We start from the raw sequence: 12,644 nt of genomic DNA on the forward strand, positions 1-12,644 counted from the left end.
AAAGTGTATTAAAGACTAATTTAGAAACATGTTAAATGAATTAACCTTGTACCAAAAACGCATGCTCCCTGGACCAAATTATATTTTAACTTTTTGGATATTTGAATACAATAGTAATTATGAAACATGTTAAAGAAATTATCCTTGCACCAAAATGTATTCTCAGATCTGCAATGCTATCAACAGATTAACTCTGAAAAAATGTGAACTTCCTTGCAGCATGCAGTGTCTTATTAATTATCAAATTATACTTAAGAGTTTCTGATAAGAATGCACTTAATCACTGTATCTTCAGTCTAAGAAAAAACATAAAACGATTGTTATACAACACAAATACAGAACTTCATATCCTGTTTTTACTGCTCTTGCAAACTAATAAGCATTACAGCTTCTAATCCATAAGTGTTTTCCACGTGTAACTGATATTATTAAATGCTGATCTAAATATAAATAAACTCTATGGCAACAATTGTTTTAACAAGTGAATGCGCAAATCATCATCACAGAGAAACATGTATTGACTTTACATAATGAGAAACCTATTTTATTTACTGCTTCTATTGGGTGCTATTGTAATTAAGTATTGTGATTGTTTCCTATTCAAAAAGCTCAGAAAGAAAATAAAGAAGAAGTTCAAAAAGTGGAGAAAGAAAAAAAAGAAGAAGAAGCGTCCAAAGTCTAAATTTTTCAATAGTCTTGGAGATTCATCAAATTCAGAAGAAAGTGATGTTAGTTTTGAGTGAATGTAAAAATTCTACATCTGCATATCAGAATGCAATTTTCAATTTCCTACATCTTATTAATTTTAGCATGCTGCTCTGAAAGTTTTCTTTTCACCAAACTAAAGCAAAAACTTAAAGCTTTTCTAAAGGGAAAAACATTATCACAAATTTCGGAATTTCCTCTGGAGTCAAGTCTAGAATATCCAGGAAATGATCCTCAACTTCGATGGGAAATACGGCAATTATGGGATGATTATTATTCGTGCCTGGAAAAGAAACTTAAATCACTAGGATCACAAAAATCTGTGATGCCTGAAGCCATTATGGTGTTTGAAGGCTCCTCTGTAAGGTACAGCAAAAAATATAGATTCTAGTTATATATATATATATATATATATATATATATAGAAGCTACAGATCTTCGTATTAAAAAATATAACAATAGGGAAAGGAGCTAGCCACTCTACCCTATTATCTCCTGGCCTAGTTGCCTCATAAGTGGTGCCTTCTTGGTATCACTTGTGAGGTTCAAACAGTTGACTAAACAACATACCAATATTCTTACTGTGAAAAATATTTTGCAGTAAAATAATTCACTTTTGTGAGAAAAAAATACTAAATTATCCCAATAATGTATGATTTTTTCTTGGCAGGTGGAAAGTAGAAATGAAAACATGCATTGTATTGTCTAGCGAAAGGATTTAACAGCCCACACCTTCCACGAAATATTCTCGAAGTTCAGTAACATTTACCAGATACTTAAGTGGGAAGGGGTGAGATGTGTTAAGATTTCCTAGTTTTGGGGAAAAATGTTTTCTAAGTTTCAGTTGTGAAAATGGGTTACACCACTACAGTTACAGTGCATACCAAAGCAAAGGAATTTGCGAGTAAAGATATTTACATTTCCGAGACAAATACATTAATGTGCAAATTTTGTAATATGAGGATAGATAGATAGAAACGAGATAGTGTATCCATCCAAATACTGTGCACAAATCGCAATACAGCGAAAGTAGAAGCTCCGCCCACGACCCCTTCCACTTTTCCCCTACTAGCCCAACAGACACTCTATGTGATAGGCGAGTGTTGTGTCGAATGCACATTTCATGTGGGTGGGGATAACTTCCCCTACTGGTGTTCGCTATATTGCGATTTATCCTTGAAGTTCATTTGATGGTCATAAAAAAAGCCAGTAAAAAATTAACAGGAAAGCAGTTTTCTCAATTATACGAAACTGTTGCAATAATATTATAATTCGTGATAAAACGCAAATATAATATTTTATGCTCGACCATGCCGAAATGTAGTAATTATACACCTGGTAGCAGTCCTTTAATGGACCTTATTAAAGTACACCTATTCATTAAAGTTCAGTTCTTCAACCAATCAGAAAATGCCATTGTACCAATATGAAAGCACAAGTATAGATTATTCTCGGATATGCAATCGAAAGACAACTAGCGAAACATCACGGAGGCTGGAAATCCAATACTGTCGCAGAAGGTTATGTTCTGTTACTATAATAATTAGCGTTGATTGTAAGTCATATTCAAATAAATTCAATTTGTCACCTCGTTTTTCAATGTCTAAATCAATATCAATGTTATATCAAGATTAATGTTCATTTTACTCTCTAGATTACATCAAGGTCAATGACATTTGTTCCTCGGAAAAAATCAATACTTTCGCACATCTCACAATTTACGAGATTGCACAGGGTCAGTTCCGCTCCCCAGTCACATAAGAATAACATGAATACTTATGAATAATTTCAAGTTAGTCGTATGAAACTTGCCTATAATGGTAATTAAGACGCTTGTATGAAAATTATGAAAATCGCTTGTGCTCGTTTCATAAACATACTCGCGTCTTAATTACTACCATTATGGGCTCGTTGCATAATGTACTATTAACGCGAATTTTTTATGAAGTAAAGGCGACATTCTGTGGTCTCTACATAATACTTACACAAGTTCCAGGTAATAAAAAGATTAATAATTTCGTAATTTCTGAAATGTATGTGAAGGCTGTCAAACAATAGATTTATTTCGTTTTTTTTACATAAATTTCGCCTGAAGTTAATTAGGTGACGTAAATTTAATACAAGGGACCTTTAACCTTACTTTCTTCCAAAATAACGTAATGCTAAGAATATTAATTATTGCTATTAAAAATTAGCCAAGTATAAGTTCATTAACTTCATAGCTAATGGTGAGAACTGTATCCACTCTAATAGTGAGGATGATAATACATTATAGGTAAATAAATGCAAATAAGTAAAACAAAAATTACTTCATACTGCAGTTGACACAAAGATTTAAGAGACAAAAATCTTCTTAAATTACAGAACTTTCACAATGACTGTACACATATAAATGATTAAGAACTGGGCTTTTTCTTTGCAATTCAGCCCTATACTGGAGATTAATGGGGGAAGGAGAAGTTTTTGTGGTGATTGTATATTCTATACACTTACACACACAAGCAAAAACACTTGAACTAGTGACATTATAATCAGTGGTGGCTGCTGGAGAGAGGCTCTGGGGCACAATTTCACATAATTCTTCTGTACTTGTTGCCTGGCAAAGTTAATTCATTACTTGCGTTACAATACTCACACAGGCTATATATGTACTGTGTAACTACCAGTTATATGTCCCTGACTGAAATTTGACGACTGTCTACTAGTGAGACAAGGATAGACCTAGGTTGCGCATGCTACTACTTAAGTAGAAAACATTACTCATCTATAACTCATGGTGAAGGTAGTGTTGCCAGGTCTACATGCACAGAGATTAATCTGATCGTCATTTGCATCAGAATTATCACTGTCATCACTATCATTGCTACTCTCAATATCACTGTCAGTGTTGAAACCATCTCCAGAAATTATAATGCTCTCAATAATCTTCCATTTGTTTTTCTGTAAGAATCTCCAGTTTTTTCACGTGGCCACAGCAGAATTTTCAGCCATCTAAGTCACCTGTATGAAGTGGTCTAGTCTTGCATTTCTTTTCAGGAGTCGGCAGAGGTTTATTAGGAGAATTTATTTCTCACAATTTATTCCCTTTGTTTGTATTTTAATTGTATATTTTCGTTTTATTGCAATATAATGCTGCCCTTCTTGTTGCCTGATTTATCGAAAATGAGAGAACACTATTTCTAGTTTCGTCACACTTCTGAATAACGGAACTGATAATTTCATGGTCTTTCAAATGGATCACTGTATACTTCCTTTTGGCAGCATTTAATGTAACACTCTTTCAATATAGCATACTAGAAAATATCGAACATTTTTGTTATGATCATTAGGTTGGACTGCAAAGTATGCATTTCTCCAGCTGAACTCAACACCATTCATGATGTAACATGGTACTATGACACCATTCCTCCTAATGGATCAACTCTTGTAGAATATGGAGAACACATACTATTATCGCCAGAAGACAAAGTTCTTCACATGTATAATCTTCAACAAGAAAATTCAGGCCAATACTTCTGCAAAATAGGAGGCACTGTCATGGCACCATATTTCTTGGAGGTGGCTAATGATTCAGAACCTACTGTCCAGGTAAGACTGACTTAAGCTACAAGACATTACTATGATGTGAGGTGAGAAAATGGCAGATGACTCATGGCCCACTGCTAGTGTGGTTTCCGACAAGCACGTAACCGTTTCTTCGGCACTTCTACAATACATAACAGTACTAACAATAAATGTCCAATAATTTGGACTTACCATGCTCAGTGTCATTGCTGAAAACAGCCCGCATTTGCCGCCACACACAACTGACATCTTCTGATAAATGAATGAACAACACTCTGATGTTTCACATTGATTTCTTATCGTATATAGTCTCTTAGTTCATCTATAGAATGAGGATTTTTCCTATAAACCCCACCTTTTAGTATTTCCCATAAATGTGTTAGATCTGGGCTTCGTGGAGCCCACAAATTATTACTTATTAGTCTATTAGTCTTGTACCAAAAATACGCCGTAATTCCCTTATTGACATAACAGCTGTATGAGCAGTAGCAGAATCTTATTGGAAATATACTAACAATCGTTCCGCATATATAAGTTCGTCAAAGAAGGGGTCGATAATTAACTAGAGGAGATACCTTTCAGTGTTAACTGTAAAAAAAAAAAAAAAAAAAAAAAAAAGGACCCAATAATGCGATGTTCATTAATTGCACACACGTTCATGCAATGAGAATTTGTTGGTAGGCATTACCTAAATACACAATAATCACTCAATTTTTTGCACTAACTTTATACACTTGAAGAATCAAGACTTTTGTAACACAACTTGTGACTATAGTGAATGCAATATGGTGAGTGAGGATCTACACAGCACTTCTAACAGCCATGCAGGCAGCAGGCGCCAGTAATCTGTCTTTTCTCACCTCACATCATAATAATGTCTGTATTAAATAATAATGTACAAAATAACTATTGAAAATAATATTACATCATGTAGCACACTTTTTAAAACTAAATTGTTTTATGTAAACAGAAATTTTAACATGTAATAAATTATATGACCTGTAGATGTCAAACAACAAATAAGTTAAAACGTTTGTCAAATATTATATTTTCTTGATAATTTATTAGTCAGAATTGGTTAACGTACCCATAATGTGAACAAAAATTCATAATCTATGATTATTTTACGACAATACGTCTTTAGAATGACACCACAATGTAGAGTGCATTCAGTTTAAAAGTTTAGGTTTTCCATACTGGTATATGATGCTGAAGATGGTAGCAAATCTTTTCTTACTGGGTTAAGTTATCAGTCTGATGCCGAGCCAAATTTTCAAAACCTGGAGGACCAAGATTTTCTGTTAGGGAGCAGTGGAGAATGAGTAGAGAGGAAAGGGAAAAAAGTGGGTGATGGAGGACAGAGATAGGAAATAGTGTGTGGAAGAGATGGAAAAAGGAAGAAGGAGGGAAGGAAAAACAGGAACATGGAAGGAAAGAAAAAGTAGAAAGGGGTGGGGAAGAAAGAGGAAGGAAGAGGTGAGATAGGGAGAGGGCAAGAGGAGGGAGCTGCGAAAAAGGAGAGAGAGAATGGGAGAGTGGTGGAACAAAGGGAGAAAGAGGGAGAGGTGGAAAAAGATTAGATGGGTAGGGACTAACATTATACTCTATTCCCCCCCCCCCCCACACACACACACACACACACACACACACACTAAATCTTGCATCTACTACTGACAGTTCCATTATAGTGGCAGTAAGATTTTTAACCTTCTATTTCACTTTGTAGATGGTAGTGAATGGATAAAATAAAGCAATGACAGGATACGAAGTGGAGGTACACTGAGAAAATATGTCCGAACACTGTCTTTGCTATCCACAAATTACACTTGGATTTGCCATTATTTAAACCGTGTCTCCATTGCAGAAAGCCAATAGATTAGCCATAAGACTATTGGTGTACTACACAGAGCACTATAATAGTTATAAATTTAATAGTAAAAATAATATATGGAACAAACAATTCATTAATGTTATGAAACATATAAAATCCGACTATACAATATTTGTAAAGTTTATGTAATTATTATCAACTGTAATGAAGTAGAATGACGAAATGAAAACTTCAGACAGTCTATGTGTTGCTGTTAGGTATTCCAATGTAAGGCCATGCTGAAGAAGAAAAAGAGTAAATTAAAGTCCAATTGAAATTTATATTTATAACAGGTAAGACCACATACTGCTCCGAAAGCACACCACAGTCAGCCCTCCGAAAATGTGCCTGGCCACAATTTAGAAGTATTTACAGCTTGGGAACCATGGTCTCCATGCAGCAAGTGTGGTGAGGTTGGTAAGAGAGTACGATTTGGGATATGTACTGTGAAATTCCTTCAAGAAGTGAACACAACAGAAAAATTGCCGACTGGCATAACAAATAATACAAACGAAACAAAAAATTTAAATTCAAATAACACAAAAGTTTTAGAAAGTGGAGTTATGAAATTACTGGCATTATTTAAGAAAGGAATTCCATGCCGATCTTCACTGGTACCGGAGTTGCAATCAATACCACAAATACAGAAAAGAAAAAGTGAAATTATGATGGCTTTTTGCAAGGTAAGTTTCTTAACATTAATTTTTTCACACATAAAAGAGAAAACACAAAGTATTTTATATCATTCAAATTTATACTATTAAAATGTAATGCCATTTACCAGCTATTTTCAATATTGGCATTCAATACAAGCTATTGAAGCTTCTGAAACATCTCTTAAAAACCAATGCACTTTCAATCCTCTAAATGAAATGTAAAGAAGCGTTGAATAAAATTTCAGACAAGTGACCATGCATACACCAATGAGGCATGTAGGAGGCAGAGAGACAGAACTACCATGCTCTCTGAACCTCGGCACTAGAAGGAGAATTTGTAGTCAGCATTATGCTCTGACCATCTTTTATTCATGGAAAGAATGGGTACTGAATTTTATTGCAGATGAAGTGAACATCATTTTTGAAATGATGGCGAGATGAAAAATCTCACTTCTGTCTACACTAAACATCATTTTCTCAATCCAAGTGACACAAACATAATAAAAGTAAAAACTAATGCTTACTGCTTCCAGGAACCCTGCACACAAGAATCTGTATTTCAAATAGTGGATGAAAAAGGTAAAGTTGTTGAAACTGCAAACAATTCTGAGGGAATATATTCATCTTTGCAAGGAATCCCTCCCATACCTCCGTCAGTTGAGAGAACAACAATATATGAAGACACTAGTACATATAAAATAATTATAAAATGTCCTGGGTAAGTAAATTTGCATGATACAATACAGAACTCAAATCATTCCGCAATTTAAGCCAACTACAAATTTACTTGAGTCAACACGTACAATATATTACAAGCATTTACGCTGAACTCACTGAACTATTTTAAATCTAGAAGTAGCATTTACTTACTTACAAATGGCTTTTAAGGAACCCGAAGGTTCATTGCCGCCCTCACATAAGCCCGCCAGCGGTCCCTATCCTGTGCAAGATTAATCCAGTCTCTATCATCATACCCCACCTCCCTCAAATCCATTTTAATATTATCCTCCCATCTACGTCTCGGCCTCCCTAAAGGTCTTTTTCCCTCCGGTCTCCCAACTAACACTCTATATGCATTTCTGGATTCGCCCATACGTGCTACATGCCCTGCCCATCTCAAACGTCTGGATTTAATGTTCCTAATTATGTCAGGTGAAGAATACAATGCGTGCACTAGAAGTAGCATTACAAATGTTATTTCAAGTGAAGGTAAGACTGTCCTAAATATAAACTATTAAGACTCACAAGGAATGGGGACAGAAATCCTGAATTTCATAAAAGAAGATAAACTGTCTCAGTCTCTCCTAGGAAGAGCTCTGGTATTCGTTTAATGCAAGACTAAATGAGCCCAAAAAGGAACAATATCTGTCCGAGACCAAACACACGTTGTGTCTGCAGATGATTAATCTATTAACAGAGTCACTTCTGTTTCTGGATAATATATAGTGTATCCTGCTTCAATAAAATAAAAATTTATTATTCGAAAACTAATTAAGATATTTCCATATGAGTTTTCCTACATAAACAGCAACTCAAAATGTTTTCTACAAAACATGTTTTTCACAGCACCTCGATATGAGCACCATTAGTGACATGACAGATGTCCAACCTATACTCAATCTCCACCCATGTGTTTGACAATATTACAGGCGTAACACTTTCGACAGCTGCATAAATGCTACAGCATAGATCTGGAAGATTACATACTGTTGTCTGGTACACTTTAGTCATGACAAAACCCCAGAAGAAAAAAAATCAAGTGGAATTAGGTCCAGCGATCTAGGTGGCCAGGCAATTCGATGAGCACCCTTCCCAATTCAGGTTCCAGGAAAGTTATGGTCCAGAAAATCTCTGACTTCATTTGCATAATGACATGATGCACAGTCTTGCTCAATAATGACGCCACATAATGATTTGGAGTCCATATTGCTACTGACACTGCATTATTTCCAATGTAGTTATGCATATGAGTAAACATTATGATGTCATGCAACCCATGCGCACCAAACATTTTGAGTTGCTGTTTATGTAGGAAAACCCATATGAAAATATCTTAATTTTATTAGTTTTCGAGTAATAAATTTCTGTTTTATTATATGTTCAAGCCAGACACACTATATAATAAATAAAATATATTGGAAAATAAACGAGTGAATTTTGTTGGAAATAGCTGTACTAAAAGTTTCTGCATAACAAATCCCAATAAAATTATGTTATTTTTCCGTTCATTGCATACTTCATTTAATACTGAATAGTTCATGAAAATAAATCATACACAGAGGAAAAAAGAAAAGAGAATTGTTAAAAAAAAAATTAATAAAATAATTTTTGCTATGTCTAAAGCTACATACAGAATGATCGTAATTGTATACAACAGAGGGGTGCAGCAGATTGTAAACTGTGGGGGGGGGGGGGGAGACTCATAAATAACATATTTCTGGAACTGCTTCATTATAGAGATACGATAATATTGTGGGGTAGCGGGTATTAATGGCAGTCATGATCATTTGGTGTGTATTACACAACACAACACTTATTCACTTGCTGTGTGTATAAACATTGTCGATACAGTGGGAAGCCATACTCGAATGAAGAACTCAAATGAAGAATTAACGTGATATGATTCTGATTTATGGACAGGAATGATAAAATTCCACTGTTGCTGCTTACATGAACACTGCACGTTTTTCTGTCTGATGACACCAAAACCTAAGGATATTTATGTCACTGGATCATTGTCTATGGGAAGCCAGTCACTTTGCACCTTTGATGGCACTGGCAGTAGGCTGCAATGCTGTGGGACCATTGCAGTGGAAAAGGCAATTCTGAATTCTGTGGAGTATTCACAGGGTACAAGTGCATGGCGACTAGCCACATGCCTTCACATGTCAAGTTGTCCATGTGAAGAATAGTACATGACCAATCAATGTACCCCATCCATTTCCAATCTATGTAGAAAATGAATGCAGGAATTTGGAATGCCATAGGACATTCTGTGAGTGGCTACCGCATCACCTTCCTGCAGATCCAAAATTCCTCAGCAAAGTACTGATAATGGATGAAGTAACATTTACCAGAAACCAGGGCATCTGCATTGACGAAATCCACAAACCATTCTAAAAGTCCATAGGCAAAATTAAATTTCCATCTACATGTGGGCAGATGTCATGGACCATATGAATTGCCTGCACTACTAACAGGTGACTCTACCTACACTTTCTGCAGACCGCTCTCCTTCAACCACTGGAAGACATTCTGTTGGCAAGCAGCTGAACATGTCACTTCTTCATGATGGAACACTCCTCCACATTACTCCTGTTCAGTGAGACAATCTGGTTGAATACTATCTTTGCCAATGATGGAATAGATGCAACAGGCCTGTTCCATGGCTGACTCAATTGCCTGATCTCAAATCCTGAGACTTCCGAGTGTGGGACCACAAGAAGGAGACTGAACACAACAATCATGGTGCATGTGGGCTGAACTGTATTGTGAGTGCAATGGTAGACAAGTCGAACATATCCTGTGAACGTGCAATGTTCCACAATTCAGATCAATCAAACATTATAAGATGTAATGGCAATAAAACATTCTACAACCTGTCTCTGTCAGTTTCTCAATAACAAATCAGTTCTGGAGAGAAATTAAGAGCCTTCGCGTTTCTTTTTCAGTGTAGAATGTGCTGCACCCTTTACTGTGTACAATAATTACGAATCATCTTGTATATAGTGAGATTCTTTATAAAGAACTTTTACTGTAGTAAAATCTATAATTAGGTTATGTAGGCTAATACTTTATTACAGAAATTTAAATACTGATACACCTGTACAATGGCAAATTGGAACAAAGAACATCAACCCTATTTTGATTGAGAAACAATCAGGAGGTAGAATTTATATTGATATGAAAGACCACATTAATCTGAAGAAACCAAGACCAACAGATTCCAATATATACAGGTATTTACACTCCAAATATGTTCCAGGGAATAGGGAGGTACATACATATGCATTACTGGATCTAGTAATCTCTTGTAGCCTTAAAACTATCTTTCACGAATATTCATATATTCCTAAAGATTTTAATCATAATCCTACATTTAAGTTCACGACCAGCCTCATGGTCTAGTGGTCAGAGCTTCTGGCTATAGTTCATGAGGTCCCGGGTTCGATTCCCGGTTAGAGCACAGGAATTTTTCCTTAATGGGGATTATTCCTGTGTTCGTCCATGGTCTGGAATTTAGGTTAAGTTTAGATTTAAGACCTCTCCTGGCACTACATTATCATAATCATCCTATCACATCATCAGGGTAATGTAACTCCGCCTTCCAGGCGCCCCAACCTCAGAAGTGGGTTACAATTAAGCCACGGCCAGGAGAGAAGACCAGAAATGTCGAAAAGACAACCTGGTGGCATTGGATTAAAAAAACATCTAAGTTCACAAGTTTAGATGCACCGACTGCATTAAGAAAAAAAACTGTATCAAAAAAATAATGAAAATCTGTATATCAGAACTGTAAAATCATAATTATATTTTATAATATTACATATTTAATTGCTAATACAATCTGAAAATGTACTGATCACATAAGTTACAACCAAACGCCACACACACGTGCATATGAATTTACCCAGAATATTATATCAGGGATTTAAATAAATTGTCACAATTTGCTAAGTGTATCTGCTATCTGAATAGATGGCCTGTACAAATGTTCATTAAGGAAATCTGTTAAAAGTGGCGTGATGCATACCATTCTCAATAATTATATTCTTTGCATGGTTAACTTTATATCAATTTGTGCCAAGTGACTTATATAATTTTTAAATATCGCAATACTATTCTCTGAAATCATTTGAGGAATATTTCAGTACTTAATATTTATTTCTCTAAATTAAGCATTTTTGGAACATTCATTCTTCTTACTTCAGTGAGAATTAGATTTAATTTATGAAAAAGTTTGTTATTCACAATTTCGAGTAATGACTGTTATAAATGTGTGTGTATAGATACAGTTACTTCTTCAACTAATCTCATGATGAGAAAGTCCATATTCAGACAAAATCACTACCATTACTAAATATACTGAAAACATTTTTGCTCTCTTTCATACTAATAAGTAATAAGTAAAACTGATTTTCTTTTTTTGTCAGCTGCTGGCAAGGGAAAGAACTGGCTGGTACAGTCAGGCTTGTGATTACAAAAGAAGTGAAACTCAGCTTAAACCATCATGTGATGCTCATCGGTCTTTCTTTAATTACTGGAACATTCCTGATTGTATGCTTTCGTGTATTTAAAGGGCGGAAGAAAATACTTATGCAGTAATGTAAGGCTTTAGTAACATATTTATAAATAAATAGTCTTTGAAATTCCATGTATATTATTTTGTCTCAGAACACTTTTATGAACTGTAAGTGTTTGTAAAATGTGAGAAACATAATACTGATGGTAAGAATGTAATGAAAAAACAAGGGACATTGCATACTATGAATTCTTAAAGTTTCTACAGTGAATAATCAATAAGGCTACTATCAGATATACAAACAATTACAGTGTGAAGCATTTCCTAAGAGTTATAAACAATTTCAGTACCTCTTTCATTTTTAATGTATCATTAATTTGAAAATGAAAAATTAAATTTAAAAAGGAAATAAAGCAATGGTGTACTGAGGACGAAAGGTTAAAACTCGACTTTTTCCAATGCTGAAAAGATATAGGCACATAATGTTTTAAATCCTTTTATAGGTATACTGTAATACTGGCTTTTCCCTATTCTATTTGTACCTTTTTACCATATATAATGACTATAATTTGTAAGTAAGTTTTGTGGTACCTCTGCAACAGTTTAA

General features: G+C 34.9%; 2 protein-coding genes across 6 annotated transcripts in view; one reads left to right on the forward strand and one right to left on the reverse strand.

Annotated features, from left to right (window-relative positions):
- Eps-15 (Epidermal growth factor receptor pathway substrate clone 15) overlaps positions 1-12,644 on the reverse strand; it is a 147,886-nt gene that overhangs the window by 74,059 nt on the left and 61,183 nt on the right. The gene's annotated exons all lie outside the window — the stretch shown is intronic.
- Positions 523-12,220, forward strand: LOC138699797 (Ig-like V-type domain-containing protein FAM187A). The gene is made up of 6 exons (XM_069825963.1): positions 523-1,071; positions 4,035-4,293; positions 6,433-6,822; positions 7,329-7,513; positions 10,599-10,754; positions 11,949-12,220. Exons 1-6 carry the CDS (start codon positions 773-775, stop codon positions 12,118-12,120), a joined length of 1,461 nt encoding a protein of 486 aa, XP_069682064.1. The 5' UTR covers positions 523-772; the 3' UTR covers positions 12,121-12,220.

Source organism: Periplaneta americana, chromosome 5 (assembly GCF_040183065.1).
Source record: "Periplaneta americana isolate PAMFEO1 chromosome 5, P.americana_PAMFEO1_priV1, whole genome shotgun sequence".
Taxonomy (NCBI): Eukaryota; Metazoa; Arthropoda; class Insecta; order Blattodea; family Blattidae; genus Periplaneta; species Periplaneta americana.